The following is a 21,949-nucleotide window of genomic DNA, read 5'->3' as shown; positions in this document are numbered from 1 at the left end:
TGCTGATTTGGTTCCGACTGAGATTTACAAGGTGGGTAGTCCCTTTCTCATACAAAAGCTGATTGAAGTTTTCCAGGTTAACTGTATGGACATGTATATATATATTGTATTTAACCTATACTTTAACATATTTAACATGTATTAGTCAACCTGCCATCTGGGGGAAGGGGTGGGGGAAGGAGGGGAAAAATTGGAACAAAAGGTTTTGCAATTGTCAATGCTGAACAATTACGCATGCCTATATCTTGTAAATAAAAAGCTATAATAAAAAGAAAAAAAATTTCCAGGTTGGATGGAAAGAAGTTATGCCCTAGGAGTTCAAGGATACCTCCTTTGTTCATCTTTATAAAGTTAAAGGGAATAGAGTATCCTGTGACAATCATAGGGGAAGTCCCATTCTGATGCATTGCTGGCAAAATTCTTTCTAGGAGTCCTTAATAGGCTGACCCTACACTTAGAAAAAAGTCATCTACCTGAGAGTCAGTGTGGCTTCAGAAGGGGCCAAGGAACAGATTAAATGGTATTTACTGCCTGACAATTACAGGAGAAATTCCAGGAGCAGAACAGAGGTCTGTGTACAACATTTGTAGATCTGACCAAGGCCTTTGATACTGTCAGTTGTGAGGGCTTGTGAAAAATATGTTAAAATCTGGTTGCCCCATGAAGCTTATTAGTATAGTATGTCAGTTCCATGATGGATGCTTGCCTGAATTCTGGACAATAGGCAATACTCTTGAGCTTTCCCACTCAACAATGGCGTGAACCAAGGCTGTGTGTTTGCTCCTGTGATTTTTACCATGATTTCAGCCATGTTGTCAAATGCCTTCAATAAGGACAAATATGGAATCAAAATCAGCTATTGCATTGATGGTATATTCTTCAACTTGTAAAGGCATCTAGTGAAAATCAAAGTGGAGAGAGTGTTGGTGCATGATTTTTTGTTTGCAGATGTCTGTATACTCAATGTAACCTCCAAAGCAGAGATGCAACAATTAGTCTCTGCTGCCTATGCTAATTTTGACCCAATAATTAACACCAAGAAAACCCAGATGCTTCATCAGCTAGCACTACACTGTCCATTTGTGAAGCCATTAGTTACAGTAAATGATGGAGTTTTGAATGCTGTGGATAAGTTCACTTAGCTTGACAGAATACTTTCTAGGGATGTTTACATTGATAAGATTGACACATGTATTGTTAGAGCGAGCTCAGTATTTGGAAGGCTTCAAAGGAAAGTGTGGGAGAGAAGAGGTATTAGATTATCAAATTGAACATTTATAGAACCATTTGTATGAGCAATGGACTACCCACCAATTGTTATATGCCTATGAAACCTGAACAGTATGCCAGTGCCACGACAGGAAACTGAATTGCTTCCATTTGAATTGTCTTGGGAAGATTCTGAAGATTTCCTGACAGGATAAAATATCAGACACCAAGATCCTTTCTCGAACTAAATTGCCAAGCATTCCAGTTGTATTGCGGAGAGCACAACTCTGTTGGGCTAACCACATTGTTCAAATGCCAAATGTACTCTTGCAAAAAAAAAAAAATTATTTTATGGGGAACTCACACAAGACAAGCATTCATAATAAGATGGTCAGAAAAAGTGATATAAGGACATGCTCAAGGTATCTCCTAAGAACTTTAGAATTGATTGTATGACATGGGAGACACTGGCACAAGACTGCTCTGCATGGTGTGCCCTCATCAGAGAAGGTGCAAAGCAAGGAAGAATTGAATTACCCCAAAGGAAATGCGAAACATGCAGAATTAGAGAAGCCACCCCAAATGTTCTGTGGCAGAGCATTCTGAACTTGCATTGGTTTGATCAGCCATAGTCGGACACATTGTAACTTGATTTTAACATAGTGATGTCATTTTGATCCTCTTTGAAAATGAATGACAAGTATCGCAAAGAGATAAAAGAAAAAGGAAAAGGACCCATATATACCAAAATATTTATAGCAGCTCTTTTTACTTATTTATTTATTTTAAAATTATTAATAGTTTTTATTTACCAGATATATGCATGGGTAATTTTACAACATTGACAATTGCCAAACCTTTTGTTCTAATTTTTCCTCTCCTTCACCCCCCCACCCCCAGATGGCAGATTGACCAATATATGTTAAATATGTTAAAGTATAAATTAAATACAATATATGTATACATGTCCAAATAGTTGTTTTGCTGTACAAAAAAATTGGACTTTGAAATAGTGTCCAATTAGCCTGTGAAGGAAATAAAAAATGCAGGCGGACAAAAATAGAGGGATTGGGAATTCTATGTAGTAGTTCATAGTCATCTCCCAGAGTTCTTTTGCTCGGTGTAGCTGGTTCAGTTCATTACTGCTCTATTGGAACTGATTTAGTTCATCTCATTGTTGAAAATGGCCACACCCATCAGAATTGATCATCATATAGTATTGTTGAAGTATACAACTATCTCTCGGTCCTGCTCATTTCACTCAGCATCAGTTCATGTAAGTCTCTCCAGGCCTTTCTGAAATCATCCTGCTGGTCATTTCTTACAGAACAATATTATTCCATAATATTCATATACCACAATTTATTCAGCCATTCTCCAATTGATGGGCATCCACCTAGTTTCCATTTTCTGGCCACTACAAAGAGGGCTGCCACAAACATTCTTGCACATACAGTCCCCTTTCCCTTCTTTAAGATCTCTTTGGGATATAAGCTCAGCAGTAACACTGCTGGGTCAAAGGGTATGCACAGTTTGATAACTTTTTGAGCATAGTTCCAAATTAGCGGCTCTTTTTGTAATGACAAATACTCTTCAGTTGGGAATTGGCTCAACAAGTTAGGGTATATGAACACGATAGAACAGTATTGTTCTTTAAAAAATGACAAACTTGGGAAGACTCATAAACTAATTGATGCAAAGTGAAATGAGTAGACCTAGGAGAATAATTTACACAGTTAACAGAAATATCATATTGATAATCAATTGTGAAAGATTTAGTAACACAATGATCCACCATAGTTCCAAAGGACTCATGTTGAGAAAGGCTATCCATCTTCCAATAGAGAGCTGATGAACTCAGAGTACAGATTAAAGCATAATTTTTTCTTTCTTTTCCTTTTTTAGAATATGATTAATGTGGAAATATATTTAGTCTGAGTTCATATGTATAATGGCTATTGTATTTATTTTATTTTTTATTTTTTTGCCTTTTGGGTAAGAGAGAGAGGACATTTCCAAATTAAAATAAAATTGAATAAAGAAAACTTCCAAATGGGAGAAAAAATTTCTGGTGCCATAAAACGTGAAAATATTTTTATGCATACAGTATTAGAAATTGAGGGGCTTTTGAAAAATGTTCAGTGAATCCTATAATGAAATTGGAAAAAGAAATGAGAAAAAATTGAGATAAATTTCATACAGGATCTGACATTTACTTGAATCTGACAAATTTGTCCATAAACCTTGGTTACATATATTATCTGTATTTGGAGGCAAGAGAACTCAGTTGGATTTCATAACATCCTTTTTAGAAGATGTTTGTTGAATGGAGGTATCTAATTGTTCTTAGAATAAAATACATTAGTTTGACTTAATCAAATTTATAATGCTACTTATAGTACAGACTACAAGAAGTTTCATATAAATGTGAGGGAATAGAGACCCATTGGCTACTTTTGAATAGAGAAGTGACATGACCAGACAGAGCTCTATATCAAGAAGATCAGTCTCGTTAGTATTCTGTAGGATTGTTTGGCAGAGTGCAAAGGTTTAAGGTAGAAAGGAATCTATTACAGTAGAGCTAGGTAAATGATAATGATTACCTGAGCAAGGGTGGTGGCAAAGAAGAATGAAAAGTGATCAAATTTGTGACACTAAAGTTCCTTAAAGTTCTAATTTGTGTTCACATATGTAGGCTTCCAGATTTATACAGTATTTAGTGTTCTTTACCAACTGAGAACATAGTTTATTTAAACCAAGCAAAATAAGCATTTATTAAGCACTTACCATATACCATGGTAGATTCTGGGGGTCAATTACAAAGAATGAAACAATCCTTTGTCTAAAGGAACTTAGCTTTTATAGGAGGAAAATTTATATGAGTGCAGGGAAAATAAATATACGGTAGTTTTACAGGTAAGGCACAAACAGTTGGGAGGATCATGGAAAAAATCACAACAAATATCCACAATATTTGATCTATATCTTAAAGTAAGAGAGTACATTTACAAAGAAGAGTGATGTTAGAATATAGTATCAGGGAGATGGACAGTGCTAAGGCATAGAAATGAGAGGATGTGTGTGGGAAAGGCCAATTTGGTTGGACCTTAGGGAATTGGAAGGGGAATAAAGTTGATTGGTGATGATTATAACTGGAATAATTTTTATGTCATACATCTCAAAGTATATTGTTATCAATACGAGAAATTTTCTGATCAAATTCATATGAAACATGATTTGTAACTGCTTTAAAATGGATTTGTTGATCATAATGGAAAAATTCAGTGGTCACTAAAGTTACTAGTTTGCCCTCTGCTGGCTAAGAATAAATAGTAAATATTGAAGAGCTCAGCTAATTTTATTATGTGAAAATTAATTTCTTTTAAATGCTCTTTTTTGGGAAGTGATTTCTGTATATTTCTCTGTGACCTGTGAATTTGGCTTAGAAATTAGAAAAAATAGAATAATGGATTTAGACTTTGTTATATACATTTAAAAAAGCTAAGTTAGAAAATAAGATGAATGTATTTCTAATGTGATGGTGTCTGACAATACTAATTAATAAAACTGATCATGTAAGCATGAAAATATGTAAGCACTAAAAAAATAACAGAAGCATTTTATATTCTCAAAGTGTGAAGCAGCTTTTTTATAATTCAAGTATATAAAAACACTTTGTCTCTAGTGACACTTGGACAACTATGCACTTTTTTTTTTTTTTTTTTTTGGTGGGGCTCATTTATCACAGTTGTAAAATGAGAGGGTTGAAATAGATGAACTCTAAAGTACTTTCTAAGCCTAAATCTATTATCTTATGATAATGAGATTAATTCCAAACCTTAACTGTTTTTTTAATTCAGTAGATGTGGCCCCTCCATCAGTCTAGTTTATAACACACCTGTTTTGAAGCATTCCTATGGATATCACATTTATCACTGTGTGGTTAACTTAGTGACTAACTGTCTTGAATTTAGCTAGGTTGTTCCTTAAACAATTGATGTCCATTCTGTCTCCTGGAATACACTGGAAACCTTTTCAGCTTGATATGGAACCTGCTTCAGTATTTATGCTTTGCTGACAGCCTTTGAGAACCCCAGAGTCACTTCCATATTATATTTATCTGCAGTATTACCTATATGTTATATCAAATTGGTTCATTAACTTAAGGAGATGAAAATTCCCTAGCAAGTTTGTTTGAAGGAGGAGGACTCCTATCTCTTTGTGAAGATCATTTTCTCTCTTGTTTTATGTGGCAAATTAATATGGTCGGACAATTAGATGTCTAATAGCAGCCTGCCACTTTTGCCATGAAAGTCAGAATTAAACTTAATGATGGTGATCACTAAGTTTCATTCTCTTACATGGTAAATAACTAGCATCTTCTTATTTCTTGCTGGGCCAAACCCTCAGCAGCCAAGCTGGTTTATGTTTCCTCACAACAGGTACTGCATTTTGGTACTGCATATTTTCTTCTTTGACTCTTTTTGTATTTAGGTTTCCTTGATTTTCTGTAATTTTTTTAAAGAACATGGTTAACTTCATTTTAAAGAATTTTCTTTCAAAGAGGAGTCATTAATTTGAATATACAAATATGTTTTCAAGAGATTATTGTATGAGAAATATTCTTTGAACAATGGAATTCTACCTATAGTGTGTGCAGCATCACTTTGATCTCTATTCCTGATTCCTCATTGCTGTTGGTTAAAGAAGGTTTTAACATTTTAATTTCTGATTTCTTAATTTGTCTCTTATCAAAGAGACCTATAATTTTGCTTTGGACATTTCAATGTATTTAATTATGATAGTTTTTTAATAGGTTTAAAATGTCTTTCCTAAATTTGTAGGTTTTCTTGAAGAAATGAAGGTTTAAGCAGTATTTATCTACCAGATCAAAAAATGGGAGCAAACAGCAGCAACATTAGTGACCTTTCAGAAAATGAGTATCTAAAAAGATTATCTGGAACAGAATCTATCTCTGAGAATGACCCATTTTGGAATCAACTTCTTTCTTTTTCTTTTACTACACCAACTAACAGGTAAGATATTTCCTAAAGTTCTGAAGATTTTTATCTGTGAGCTACATTTTCTTTGGTAGTCTTTGGAATATGGTCAATTTGAGATCGTTTCATTTGGACTTGCAAAGGTTTCTGTGAACATTAAAGTACATTATTCATGTATAATTATTTTAAAGTTGCATTTTTGCTGTTTGTTTTATATGAAAAAGTAAAATAGATAATGCTTCTTGAATTACTCACATTTCATACTGTCATTTGTAGATTATTGTGTAAGGTGTACTTTTGTGAGAAGAGACTTCAATATGGTGAAGAAAAAAGGAAAGTTACTTTAGTATTACATTAAATTTTTTTAAAAAAAGCTTCTTATGTTCAAAACAGATGCATAGTTTTCAGCATTCACCTTTGCAGAAACCTTGTGTTTCATTTTTTTTCTCCCTCCCTTCTCCTCACTCTTTCCCCTAGACAGCAAGTAATCTAATATATGTTAAATATATGCAATTCTTCTTATACATATTTTTACATTTATCATGCTGCATAAGAAAAATATCAGATGAAAAAGGGAAAAAAAATGAAAGAAAAAAGTGAGGAAGAAAAAAAACAAGCAAACAACAACAAAAAAGGTGCAAATACTATGTTGTGATCGATACTTAGTCCCCACAGTCCTCTGAGTGCAGATGGTTCTCTCCATCACAAGACCATTGAAATTGTCCTGAATCACTTTGTAGCTGAAAAGAGCTATCTGTGTCAGAATTGATCATTGCATAATCTTCTTGTTATTGTGTACAATGTTCTGGTTCTATTCACTTCACTTAGCATCAGTTCATTTAAGTCTCTCCAGACCTCTCTGAAATTATTCTGTTGATTGTTTCTTAGAGAACAATAATATTCCATAACATTCATGTACCATAACTTATTCAGCTATTCTTCAGCTGATGGGAAGCCACTCAGTTTCTAGTTTCTTGACACTACAAAAAGGGATGCCACAAACATTTATGAGCATGTGGGTCCTTTTCTCTTTTTTATGATCTCTTTGGGGGACAAGCCCAGTAGAAACACTGCTGAATCAAAGGGTATGCATAGTTTGATAGCCCTTTGGGTATAGTTCCCTAATACTTTCCAGAATGATTAGATCAGTTCACATCTCCAGCAATATATTAGTGTCGCAGTTTTCCCACATACCCTCCAACATTCGTCATTATGTTTTTCCTGTCATTTTAGCCAATCTGAAAGGTATGTAGTAGTACCTCAGAGTTGTCTTAATTTACATTTCTCTAACCAATAGTGATTTAGAACATTTTTTCATATGACTAAAAATAGTTTTAATTTCTTCCTTTGAAAATTGTTCGTTTCCTTTGACCATTTATCATTTGGAGAATGATTTGTATTATAAATTTGAGTCAGTATTACATTAAATTGATAGAGTTGAAAGAAAAGAAATGATTAATCTCTTTTGTCCATGTTTGCTATGATTAATAGCAGATACTGCCTGAATTAGGATTATTAACTGTTGAAGTTTGAATGATTGCTGTCATTGTGAGTCTTGAAATCAGAAAGGACTTGATTAATTTCTCATCTCCATTTTACTTCCTAAATTTGTCAGCAATGACTTCTCTAATTCACTGTACATAGTAGGAAAAAAAAAGGGGGGGGGGAACCTCATGTATGTCTTAGGTGTTCAAAAGAATTTTATTGGGAGCAGCGAGGTGGCGCAGTGGATAGAGCACCAGCTCTGAATTCAGGAGGACCCGAGTTCAAATCTAGTCTCAGATACTTAATACTTCCTAGCTGTGTGACTCTGGGCAAGTCATGTAACCCCAGCCTCAGGGGGGAAAAAAAAAAGAATTTTATTAAAGCATATTCTCTATGATCAACTAAGACTTTTAGAAGGAGTGATGAGGGGAGGTAGAGAGTGATCATGGTCTTACAAGTTAGCATTCAACTTGAGTGGGACAGCTCTGGAGAAGGGCTTCTCAGCTTTCTCCTTTTTTATACAAAAACAAAGTCCTACTTACTTTTTAGGTGCAATTTTCCCTTCTTTTCCAAGATTCCATCATGGTGATTGGTAGGGAACAGTGTTATCAATTACTTTCTATCTCATACCTACACTTTGGGTTTTTTGAGTACTGAAATTGGTTGAGGGGATAAGAATCATAGGATTAGAATATTTCTTTTATCTTCCCCTTTCTCCCATTCAAGGAGGGCTAATAAGGGAGAATTGAGGTATTTTATCAATGATCTCAGATATTATGGGATATTTTGGGAGCTGTAGGACATTTATTTGTGAAGCTATAATTGGGGAAGCAATCTTCTTGACTGGTTTTAGATATCAAAACAAAAGAAAGCAGAAAACATAACCATACAAATATACAGTTTAATAAGCAATTAATATGGGATTGAGCTTTCATATATTAAAGAAAGAACCTCTAAATTGCTTGGTCATTGCAGTAGGATATTAGTTTGTTTTCTCAGATTAAGATAAAAATTATAATGCAGTTTTTAAGAGAATTTTCCCTGGTAAAATTCTATGTATGTATGCTAGTTCTTATCTTATAGGGAAGCAGAGAATAAGGTCCCAGCATAGGGACAGTGACCTCAATTATAGTATTTTATTTTTTGTATGTATAAATTATATTCAAATCCCCCAAAGGGAAGGATGGATGGTATTTTCAATTACAGAATTCTAAGAAGCAAATATGTCTACTTGCACATCATAAGAAGGATTGTAAGGACCATAAACTAAGCACTGTGGAAAAATCATGTCAGTCATAATTTAGTGAATTGTACAATGTTGTGCTAAAAGAATGATTTTCTTTTTCTTTTGTCATAAGTCAGTGTTAATATTTGGGAAGGGAAAAAAATAGTTCCCATATAAAACTTACCTATTCAAAAAAGATTTGTTGAAAGATATTCTTTATCGGATACTGAGGCCTCAGGAGAGTTGAAATTGGAGCATATTGAAAGTCTTCAACCCTGTGACTTGATATAGGCTGCCAAAGAGCTCATGGCCACTTGTGATGTCAGAAGAGCTTATGGAGAAGTTGCAATAAGGATGGCTTATCAGTTTTCCCTTTTATATAGAAAATGGCTCATCTCTGATATATATCAACAATGATTTGCCAGATTTCCTTGATTTCTAGGGATTTAAGGGTATATGAACATTGTAATTGGTTGAAGGAAGAAAGAAATGGGTAGAGGTTAGCTTCCTTCATGGTTAACTTTGTAAATACAGGGTATCCTATATTTGTGCAATTTTAAACTACTACTAAAGCTTAAATTTTATAAAAGCTTTGCTCATAACTTACTAATGCTTAAAATGGTACAAAAACTTTGAGAATCCTATGTAAATTAGTCCAATTCTCATGGCTTGTCTGGACTTGGTGAGACATTTATTTGGAAACTTTTTGGAGATTAGACTTACTGTTGGTGAAACAATTGAATACCATCTAAAGATCATATCCCCTAATTTGTTTTGGATGGAATCTGCCAGAAAGAGGAGACAGTCAGAGTTGGATAGCTAAAGGATTCTGGGATCAGTATTAAAGTTCTTATGTTGACACTATTATGATGAAGAGATGAGCCTTGGGAGGTCCAGACCTTGGGGTAATTGCTGTTCTGGAAGCACAGGTTATATGACCCTGTTTTGGAAACACCAGTGTCACAAATACTTGTATTATAAGTGGGAAAGCTGTGAAAAGAGAGAGACAAAACAAAGTTGGCAGCATCAGTAGTTGGCCAGAATAATATGTTTCTCTCATCTTTGAAAACTATAGTGCCTTTTAAATAAAATTGAGACACTTTAGAATTAAATAGTTATTAGATTATGCTTTGTGAAATCACTTATGTTCCATTTGTCCAGTATTCTAAACAAAAATAATTTTTCCTTTTTTTTTTTTGACAAGAATATCATTGTCATAATCTGCTTTTTTTTTTTTTTTTTTTTTTTTTTTGAAAAGATCACAATTGCGCTTTTGCTTATGCTTACATCACCATGATTTTGGCTTGAAATTAATTCCTGTGGTTGATACAGAAAGCTTTATAAGAGTATAACTAAACTATTTCAAATTTGGAAATGCCAGCATTTAGTCCAGTTTTATATCAGGAAAATAATACTGTTCTGAGCAATTTCAAAGTGAATTTTCAGTCTTTTATGAGCCAACTTTGTAAGGCAGATGGTGAATGGTGGAACACTGGAAGAACTGAGTTCAAATCCAACATGACATATTTACTAGATGTATGATCCTGGGAAAGTAACTTCTGTTTGCCTTGTTTTCCTCAATTATGAAATGGGAATAATAATGGTACTTATTTCATTGTTGTGAGGATCAAATTAGATAATGTTTTTTAAAAGTGCTTAATTTTCTGGATCTTAGCTGAATGATTCTTTGAGAACTTACTCCCATTGGGGAGGGAATCACTCTTTATGAGTTAGTAGATAAGTCTTTTGGAAGTTGAATGTGGCATATAGAAGTTAAATTGATTCTCTAGTTAGTGAGGGTCCAAAGCAAAATTTGAAGTCATAAGTTAACAAGCATTTATTAAATGCTTACTATGTACACGATTCAAAATTCAGGTAGAATATAAGAGGAATGCAAAAGCCTGTCCTCAAGGATCTGGGAAGACCCGGTTATTCTGAGTCCAGCCTTCTAACCACTAGGCTTCCATCTCTTCTTATTAACACAGTATTATAAAATAATTAGTAGTACATTAATAATGACAAATTAATTTTCAGATCCCAAGTAAGAAGCAACATATCTTTTCTTTTAGAAGTGAACCTCTTCAAGGACTTTTTGTTTGATGTTTTGGTTTGATTATTTGGCCTTTTGTATCAGAAAACCTTATCATACTTGCAGGCACATGGTAGGCATTTAAATTCTTGTTAACTTTGGGAGGAAAAAAAAAGAATTGAACTTAATTATGCTTGAGAAAGCACTTATATTGATTAATATCATATTAGAAATTAGTCTATCATCTTTACAAATTCTCTGATTTAATACAAACCTATCAAATGCTTGTTAGTCAGAGTTTGTTCTATTCTGTAGCTCCCTAGTTGACTACTTTCAGAGGCCATGATTGGTCTACCACCCCTTCTCATAGAATATGTACTTTCATGGAAACTAAACAATACTGAGGTATAGTGCCTGCCAAATTTCTTTTAGATCTGACAGAGTTCAGACTTTGGACAGTTTATTTCCTATTTGATTGCTTTATATTATAATTTTAATAAGTTAGCAATGTATTCTAGTTTGTGCTATAGAAAGAAGAGATTAATTACATTGAAATAATGTTAACAATAGTAATCTTAATTTATGCTATCATTTCTTTTGAAAAACTCAGATTACTTCACATATTCTATTTTGTAGAAGAAAGCAGTTATTCTGCGTCTCAAAATTTAATTATTTGTGCATTAATAATTATTAAAAATAGTAATGCCCTTGTATTTCTGTATTGTTTCAAATCATTTTAGGTTGGTAACCCTTCATTTATTAGGCATCATTAGAAAATAAATTGTTCTCCATATATTACTATTATAGGTACTTGAAAACCACACTTTTTCTAAGGACCTAAAAAAACCAGTTGTTCATTTTAATAAAAATGTTTCTAAAATATATTAATTATATGCTTCTTTGTTTTCATAAGCAGAAGATAGCAAACATTACTTTGCTGCTCTTGATTACTTAGGGTCATCATTTTAAGCAGTAATTATATTGTGCTATCAATATTTTCATTGTTACCAGCATTTTAAAAAAATAGTATAAGCTAGAATATTACTTTTATTCTATGTAGTTATTCGGCTTAATTTTCTAAATGATGAGCTAATTATGTATCACAATGTAATTCCAACATTAATCATAGAATGTTGACTAATTAAAAAAAAAAAACACCAAAGCCCACAATGGTCACTTTCATTTTATCATAAGATTTTTCATATTTTATATGAATTATATGAATAATATTTTATATGAATAAATAAACTTGATTCCAGAATCATCAAAGAAATGTTATCACACATAAAATAATTTTTAAGTACCAAAATTTGTTTACACAGTGATTGTGTTCAACAGTGCATATAACATTCTCCACTTTTAGTCCCCTCTTTTCTAAGAAGGGAGTTTATTTTTTATTTTCTGTTCTCTGACTCCAAGATTGTTCATTTCATTCAGTCTGATTAAACCTGTAGAAGTTTTGTAGATCCCTGAAGATCATACCCTGAATTTACTTCTTAGTGTACTTAGCACTCTCTAAAGGTATAAATTGATGACCCACATTGGAAGGAGTTTCCGTATCCAGTAGTTTCTATACCAATGTAATCACACATCCCAGTCCTAGTTTACAAAACAAAGACAGTACAGTCTAGAGCAATGACAGACTGAGAAGGTAGAGCTATTTTTATCAGTGTTTTTTCCACCAAGAAGAATGATTTACAAACGGAAAAAGTAAAGGACAAAAGTGGTTAACAGGAAATTGGAACTCAGAATACTAAGGTATGTTAAGAGAATTTATATTAAGTATTTGACACAATAGTTTCAGATATTCTTATGGACAAGGTAGAAAAATATGGAATGGATTGGTAGTAATAATAGCTAACTATTAAGCTAGGTTTTAAGGTTTGCAAAATGCTTTACATATCTCCTTTGATAATAGTCACACAGGTAGTGTCAAAAGCAGGTGTATGGATCCTGAGCTGGTCAAATGACTGGGCCATTTGAGTTGTCTGATATGACTCCCCACTCAGGAACCACTATTACCAGTCATTCCTAATTCCCAGATCCTCAGAAAAATCTCTGGCCACTGTCTAGCACAGTGCTTATACCAGTCTTACCTCATTCAGAGGTCTTCAGAGATCTTTGGCCACCACTTCATCTAGCGATGGTTTAATGTATGATAGAGCAATCTGTTATTCCACATGTTCACATCTTATCCTTCTGACCTCCTGCTCACTCCTAGTGAGCTCCTGACTAGTAAACTGCTAGTAGAACTCCACTTCCTTCCTGGTCCCCACAACTTATATCTATGTCTATGAGGTCACATGCACAGCCAATTAGAGAAGGAGACACCTCCTGTTGATGATGCGGATCTCAATACCAACTGAGCTCCCACCCACAAGGTGGTCCTTGCTGATCACAGAAAACCACATCTGGGGATCTCAGGCTTAAGCCTTTGTACTTCCTATTGCGCCATACATGGCTCCTTCCCCGACCCTTACAGTTTAATAGTAATGAATCATTGTCCATCTAAAGGGAGATCACTAGTGGAGAAATTGAAAGTTATGTCATTAATTCTGTTCAGCATTTTTATCAGCAACTTGGAGGAAAGCATAGTATGTATGTATTGCATTTTCACTTGGAAGATGACAGGAATCTAGGGGGGATAGTTAATCTGTTAGGTATATAGAACCAGAGTCCAAAGAGATCTCAGATTGTAGAACAATGGGGGCAAATTTAAAATAGAATTGAATAGGGATAAGGGAAAGGTTCACTGTCTAGGTTTTAAATCTGTACAAAGGAAGTGTGGGGGAGAACATGTGGCTAAATATCAGTGCATGTGAAACAAGTCTGGAGGTTTTAGTGAATTGTAAGCCCAATACTGATGAATGGAACTACATGACTACTGTAGCAGTATTTAACGTGATCTTTGGTCAGGTGACTAGAAATACAGATTGGGGAGATGATATCCATGAATTATGTTATAGTTGAACTATTTGGAGTTTTGTCCTATCAGTTCTAGGAACTTTAAAGTATTTCAGGATGGAAGTTGACAAGCTATAATTTTTCCACCAAAAGGTGACTGTGATGGTGAATGAACTTGGAATAAAATGATAAAAATTACTTGAAAGAACTGGAAATGTTTAATTGGAAAGAGAAAAAATTTAGAAGGAATATGATCGCTTGGCTTCAGCTTTTAAAAGCTAGTTTGTATAGGTTTATTAGATTTATTTTATTTGGCCCTCGGAGTCAGAATAAGTACCAATAGCTGAAAGTTAAGAGAGGCGGATTTTGGCTCAGGATAAGGAAAAATTTCATAATATTTATTACTGATTGAAAGTGGAATGGGTTGCCATAGTAGTCAGTCAATTAATCAACAAATATTTATTAAGTTCCTACTGTGTATCAGCATTGATAGGCCAAAAAATGAAAGTGCTCCTGTTCTTTAAGGAGTTTTACTTTTGATTAGAGAAGACAATATCTACTACATATGTGAGAATGTACAGATTAGATATGTATATGCAATAGAAATACAAAAACAGTTACAAGGTAGTTAAATACAGAATAGTTGAGGAGTAGGGCAGTAGCAGTTGAGAGACTCAAAAGCCTTTCTGAGAAGGTAGTGTTTGACCTTGGGCTTGAAGAACTGTGGGATTCTGAGGTTGAAGTGAGGAGGGAATATATGGGAGAGTCAGTATAAAGACCCAGAGAAGAAAGGGAGTACTCTGTTAGGAACAGAAAGGCCATTTTATTTGGCCTACATACTAGTGTCAAAATGTGAGAAAAGAAGTCATGTATAATGATTTTGTAAATACTGTCTGGAACTGAGTTCTGAAGGGCCTTAATAGCTCAATAGAAAAATTTGTATTTTACCCTAGAGACAATGGGGAACAACTGGAGTTTATGACGTAGATGTTCTTTTATCAAATCTTCCATTTATTTTATGAAAATCATATCATTCTCCTAGATAGAGAAAACATAAATAATTTTTTTTCTCAATATAGGCTTGTGTTTAAGGAAAGTCAGATTGGCAGCTAATATGGAGGGAATGGATTAGGATGAGGGAAGCAAATCAGGGAGACTAGGGAGCAATTACGTTCGTTTTAGTGAAAGGAGCTGAAGGTTTGAACTAATGTGATTGCATGAGTAGCAAGAAGTAGACATGTGAAAGATAATGTTGCAGGAAGAATTGAAGAAAATACTGATTTTGTGAACCTAAGAGACTAAAAGAATGGTAGTGCCCTTTATGAAAATATTTTTGTTTCCTATCCATGATATCTATCTATCTAGGAATTATAAAACAGTTTTATTACACATAGGATAAACAAACTGTCAATATGGAAAGGATAATTAAAAATGTAGGCAGTTACAATAAGCCAATGATGTGACTTTTTTTTTTTTTTTTTTTAATTATAGCTTTTTATTTACAAGATATATGCATGGGTAATCTTACAGCACTGACAATTGCCAAGCCTTTTGTTCCAATATTTCCCCTCCTTCCCCTCACCTCCCTCCCCCAGATGGCAGGTTGACCAATACATGTTACATATGTTAAAGTATAAATTAAATACAACATATGTATACATGTCCAAACATTTATTTTTCTGTACTGAAAGAATCGGACTTTGAAATAGTGTACAATTAGCCTGTGAAGGAAATCTAAAATGCAGGTGGATAAAAATAGGGGTATTGGGAATTCTATGTAGTAGTTTATAGTCATCTCCTAGAGTTCTTTCGCTGGGTATAGCTGGTTCAGTTCATTACTGCTCTATTGGAATTGATTTGGTTCATCTCATTGTTGAAGAGGGCCACATCCATCAGAATTGATCATCATACAGTATTCTTGTTGAAGTATATAATGATCTCCTGGTTCTGCTCATTTCACTCAGCATCAGTTCATGTAAGTCTCTCCAGGCCTTTCCGAAATCATCCTGTTAGTCATTTCTTACAGAACAATAATACTCCATAATATTCATATACCACAGTTTATTCAGCCATGCTCCAATTGATGGGCATCCACTCAGTTTCCAGTTTCTGGCCACTGCAAAGAGGGTTGCCACGAACATTCTTGCACACACAAGTCCCTTTCCCTTCTTTAAGATCTCTTTGGGATATAAGACCAGTACTAACACTGCTGGATCAAAGGGTATGCACAGTTTGATAACTCTTTGAGCATAGTTCCAAATTGCTCTCCAGAATGGCTGGATGTATTCACAATTCCACCAACAACGTATCAGTGTCCCTGTTTTCCCACATCCCCTCCAATATTCTGCATTATCTTTCCCTGTCTTTCTACCCAATCTGAGAGGTGTGTAGTGGTATCTCAGAGTTGTCTTAACCTGCATTTCTGTGATTAATAATGACTTGGAGCATCTTCATATGGCTAGAAATATTTTCAATTTCTTTGTCTGAGAATTGTCTGTTCATATTCTTTGACCATTTATCAATTGGAGAATGGCTTGATTTCTTATAGAGTCATTTCTCTATATATTTTGGAAATGAGGCCTTTAAATGATGTGACTTCCAAGGAAATTTCTGGGGAAAGATAATAGGTTCTTTTTAGGTCGTAATGAGTTTGAATTCTCCTTGGGTATGTAATGAGGTCCCAGCTACTGGAAATCTTTAAATAGAAGCTGTAGGTACACTTTACTTAAGGTTTTAAAAGTTATTAATATTTCAAATATAGGCTGACCTTTGAGTATGGCTTGGTCTAGGTGACCTTGGAGATCCTGCTAGCTCTTAAATATGCTTTTAAGTTCTTAGATAAAATTTTCTTTATCTTCAGGAAATTTCTTGATTATATAGATCTGGAAGGGAATGTAGAAGGGACCTCTAGCCACAACCCTTAAATGTATGATGAGGAAACTGAGGCTTTGTGAGGTAAAAGACTTACTCAGTGTTTTGCTGTTGTAAAGACAGGATTCAAACACAGGTTCTCTGATTCAGAATCTCTGGAGTTCCTTTGACAGAAGGATAACAGCAGGGGATCAGATCTACACTTGAGAAAAATCACATTGGTAGTTGAATGGCAGATGGAACAAAGATGTATATTTTCTAGAAATTAATTATCAGGGAAAAGCCATGATAATTAATTAGGGACAGCCACCTAACTGAACTCTTTTAACATTCCCCTCTAGACAACTAGAAAGTAATGTTCCAAATGAGATTTTGGAGTGGCAAAACCAGCAAAGGTCAGGGTGAGACATTTTTCCAGCCCAAGAAGCCTTATGAAAGGACATTGGGGTAGAGGGCTATCTGGAATCTACACATGGAACAACAGCAACATTGGCCATAGCAGCAGCAGCTTTGGGAGCTCTCAGCCTGGAGATGGAAAAGGTGTCAAACAACTTCTCAGAAAGATTACGGGGAGGTAGAGCCAAGATGGCAAAGAGTAGACAGATCTTCATCTGTGCTCTTCCTGGCATCCCTCAGATAAGCATGATCAAGCCTCTGGTTTTGGAGTGTCAGAATCCACGAATATTTGAAGTATAACAAATTTACAGCAGAAGATATTTAAAAATTTATTTTTATTTTATGGCTTTTTATTTATAAGCTATATATGCATGGGTAATTTTTCAGCATTGACAATTGCAAAACCTTTTGTTCCAACTTTTCCCCTCCTTCTCCCCATCCGCTCCCCCAGATGGCAGGTTGATCAATACATGTTAAATATGTTAAAGTATAAATTAAATACAATATATGTATACATGTCCAAACAACTATTTTGCTGCACAAAAAGAATCAGACTTTGAAATAGTGTACAATTAGCTTGTGAAGGAAATAAAAAATAAAGGCGGACAAAAATAGAGGGATTGGGAATTCTATGTAGTGGTTTATAATCATCTCCTAGAGTTCTTTCACTGGGTGTAGCTGGTTCAGTTCATTACTGCTCTATTGGAATTGATTTGGTTCATCTCATTGTTGAAGAGGGCCACATCCATCAGAATTGATCATCATACAGTATTGTTGTTGAAGTATATAATGATCCCCTGGTCCTGCTCATTTCACTTAGCATCAGTTCATGTCTTTCCAGGCCTTTCTGAAATCATCTCAGCAGAAGATATTTTGGAAGAACTTCAGAACAGATCTGTTTTAATTGGGCAGGGATTGGGGAAGGTGGGGAAGGTGAGCACAAGTGCATTGCAGAGACCCAGGGTGGTTTTGTGTCTGCATGCAGGGGAATCTACTGGCTCTTAGCCAAAATACAGCATCATTGACTACTCTGTCTTGGTTCAGAAGCCAGTGGATCAGCAGATTAGCTGTTAGACATCCAGCGCAAATACAAAAGGCAAATAGTGAACCTTGGAACCCCAGAATAAGTGGGACTTGGCCATGTTCACTCAGCAGCACTGGCCCAGAGCAACATAAAGCCTGTAGAGGAAGCTTGGGACAAGCTTCTCTTTGCCTTAAGAGCAGACTTCAACCTTTAAAAAAATGAGCAAAAACGTAAAAAGAGCTCTGACCATAAATAGCTTTTATGGAGTCAGAGAACAGACCTCAAACCCTGAAGACACTAAAGATAAATCATCTCCAGATAAGCCCCAAAGGGTGATATGAGTTGGTCCCCATTTCACAAGGCTTTTTGGAAGAATTAAAAAGGATCTTAAAAGAGTTAGAAGAAAAATGGGGAAAGGAAATGAGAACAAGAGAGTTTGGAAAAGGAAACACAGAAATTATCTGAAAAAAAACTCTTTAAAATAGATTTTGTGAAATAGAAAGATTACAGGGGACCCCTTGTTGGCATCAAGTACAACTAGGGTTGGTTGACAACTCTGTTGCCCATACTCCTTCTGGGGCACAATTCCAGGATGGAGCATAATGCTGGTGGTTAGTCACAAGGGGGCAGGGGCTCTGGTTATAATTCTAAGGCAAAGAGGAACACTATAGCGTGCAGCTACAAGAGATCAGGATCTCTTTCTGGATATAGACCAGAGCATAGGGAGGTAGGGAGAAAAATTTGGAATGCAACATTTTGTAGGAGTAGATGTTGAAAACCATCTTTGCATGTGTTTTGAAAAATAAAAAGCTATTATTACTCTCTCCCTCTTTCCCGATTATACCATCTTGGAAGCATCAAATAGTTGCAGGACCCCTCCCTTTCTCCCTCCCCACTCCGCCAGAACTAGCTCAGAAAATATCAATAAGAAAAAACCTGAAGCTTAGGACAATGCCTCACCACCCTTAGGTGAGCAGATCCCAATTTTAACATAAAGTTCAAAGTCAAGAAATGTGTTGGAAAAATTTGTTATATCAAAAGGTATGCATGACTTTATAGCTCTTCAGGCATAGTTTGAATTGCCTTATGAGATTATTTGTCAGTTCACAGTTAAACCAATAGTTTGTCTCATTTTTCCCATATCCTCTCTAATGCTTTTTTACCTTTCTTTGTGTCTCATTAGCCAATCTAATAAGTGGTAATACCTCTAATAAGTAGTTTTTATTTTTCCAAAGGGAGTTAGTTTTTTTCACATGGTTATAGATAGTTATGATTGCTTCATCTGAAAACCATTTATCTTTTGATCACTTATCAGTTGGAAAATGCCTCTTAATTTTAAAAATTTGACTCAGTTCTCTATATATTTGAGAAAAGAGACTTTTATTAGAGAAAGCGACTTCAAATGTTTTTCATTTCTGCCCTTTCTCTCCTCTTTCCTTCTGTTTCTCATCAAAAGTGTTTTGCTTCAGTTGGCCCTCTTATGTCACCCATGACTCCCATCCCTTTTCTCTCCTACTATTCTGTAGGGTAAGATATATTTCTTTACTTAATTGAGGGTATTTGCTATTCCCTTTTTGAGTCAGTTCTGATGAGTGTAAGTTTCGCTCACTCTCCCTCATTTCTTCCTTCTCCTTGAATGTAAAATTATTTTCTTCTTTTATATAAGAAAAATTATCCCATTTTATCTCTCCTTTTCCCTTTCTCTCCTAGTACATTCTTCTCTCACCACTTCATTTTTTTTTTTTTTTTTAGATATTAACCTTTCACATTCTACTCTAATACCTGTGCCCTCTGTCTTATATAAGGCATTTTCTCAATGCCTTAATAATGAGAAAGTTCTCATGAGTTACAAGAATCATCTTCCCATGTGTAAATGTAAACAGTTTAACCTTATTACGTTCTAATGATTTCCCTTTCCTGTTATCTTTTTATACTTCACTAGAATTTTAAATTTGAAAGTAAAATTTTCAGTTTTAGCCTTTCATCAAGGATGCTTGGAAATCTTTTATTTCATTGAATATCCATTTTTTTCCCCCCTGAAGGATTATACTGTTTTGGTAGGTAGGTAATTCATGGTTGTAATCCTAATTTCTTTGCCATCTGGAATATCATATTCCAAGACCTCCTGTCCTTTAATGTAGAACTTACTATATCTTGTTTTATCCTGACTGTGGCTTTACAATACTAGAATTGCTTCTTTTTGGCTGCTTACAATATTGTTTCCTTGACCTAGGATCTCTGGAATTAACTATAATATTCCTGGGAGTTTCAGTTTAGGATCTCTTTCAGGAAGTGATTGGTATTTTTTTTTTTTTTTAATTATGTTCTGTTTTATTTTTTAAAATACTAGTTTTTATTTTCAAAATTATATGCAAAGATAGTTTTCAACATTCACTCTCGCAAAGCCTTGTGTTCCAAATTTTTCTCTCTTCCTTCCTTCCACCCCCTTTCCTAGATGGCAAGTAATCCAATATATCTTAAATATGTACAATTCTTTAATACATATTTCCACATTTATTCCATGCTGCACAAGAAAAATCAAATTAAAATGGGAAAAAATGAGAAAGGAAAATAAAAAGTTAACAACAACAATAACAATAAAAAGTGAAAATATTATATTGTGATCCTCATTCAATCCCCCATGTCTTCTCTCTGGATGCACATGTCTTTCCATCATAAGTATATTGGATAAATTCATTTTTTTCTTGGGGGCCTTGGGTGTAGGAGATTTATCTTCTTAGTATATGTTTTACTCTTCTTTGTCATAATAATAACTTTCTGTGATCAGAATGTTTTTTTGTTTGCTCATTTCCCTAGCCATTACTTGACTTTAACTCTTTGTTAAATTAGAACTCTTTTTCCAGGCTAGAGGGTACACTGTTCCAAGTTTCAGGGGTTTTATGTACTTGTTTTCAGAGATACTTCTAAGGATGTGTAAGTTTTTAATTCTTTCAAGGTGGTATAATCTAAGAAGTATGTTTACTCCTCTCCTGACCTTGCTCTGGTCTGCGAATGACTAAACACTCTTTTCCACTCTGGAATTGTGAACAGGGTTCTTGCTCCATCGTGGCCACAATCTCTGGTGTGCTAGTACTTTTCCTCATTCTGGGACTGCCACCTAGAACTACATCTTGGATCCAGGTATAGAATTCTGTCTCAGTGAGTTGAAAGCTTCAGAAACAGCCACTGCTACTGCTGATTCAATGGCTTTGAAGGCCTGTTCCTGGTTTGCAGGGGTAGGGACTATGCTGGCTCGGCCTGTTTAAACTGTGCTCCACTTTCACCCAAGTACAAATAAACCTATCCTGCCTATCTTCTAAGTTGTCTTTGGCCTCTGTAGTCTGAGAAGTCTGGAAACCACCACTGCTTTTACTGATTCACTTGGCCTGTTTCTAGTTTGTTGGGGCAGGGGTTGTGCTGGTGGAGCCCAGCCCACTCTCACTCTAGTGTAACAAAGTGTTCTGCAGATCCTCCACGTTGTCCTCATCTGGAAAATTGTTTTACTCTGTCTTTTTGTGGGTTCTGTCAGGATCTCTAAGGCATGGGAAAGAGGGAACAGATAAGGAGTATGGGATTGGGTTTCATTGTGAACTTATGTTATTTGGCTAGTATAGCCTGGCTATCAATGACATGGGCATATTGGGAAATGGTGCTGAGTGAGTTCAGTGTAGCTATATGTTCAATTTTTTTTAATCTTTTGGATTCTAGATGTCCCAAGTCATGGAGACTGCTGAAGATTCTTTTATCTATTTTGAAGAAGTTTGAAAGGTGGAAGGAATCAGAGAAACTGCCTAGTACATTTATTT

At 34.9% G+C, this 21,949-nt stretch overlaps 1 protein-coding gene across 3 annotated transcripts in view; it reads left to right on the top strand.

Annotated features, from left to right (window-relative positions):
- Positions 1-21,949, top strand: part of DYM (dymeclin) — a 540,520-nt gene that overhangs the window by 14,742 nt on the left and 503,829 nt on the right. For 2 of the 3 annotated variants that reach the window (XM_074279349.1, XM_074279351.1), the window contains exon 2: positions 6,054-6,245. The exons of the other annotated variant lie outside the window; for it this stretch is intronic. In XM_074279349.1, coding sequence (XP_074135450.1) covers positions 6,106-6,245 — 140 coding nt within the window. In that variant the 5' untranslated portion in view covers positions 6,054-6,105. The remainder of the gene's footprint in view (positions 1-6,053; positions 6,246-21,949) is intronic. 3 annotated transcript variants of the gene reach the window in all.

This window comes from Sminthopsis crassicaudata, chromosome 1 (genome assembly GCF_048593235.1).
Source record: "Sminthopsis crassicaudata isolate SCR6 chromosome 1, ASM4859323v1, whole genome shotgun sequence".
NCBI classification, from domain to species: domain Eukaryota; kingdom Metazoa; phylum Chordata; class Mammalia; order Dasyuromorphia; family Dasyuridae; genus Sminthopsis; species Sminthopsis crassicaudata.
Note: the sequence above shows the minus strand (reverse complement) of the source record. Positions and strands in the feature narration are given on the sequence as shown.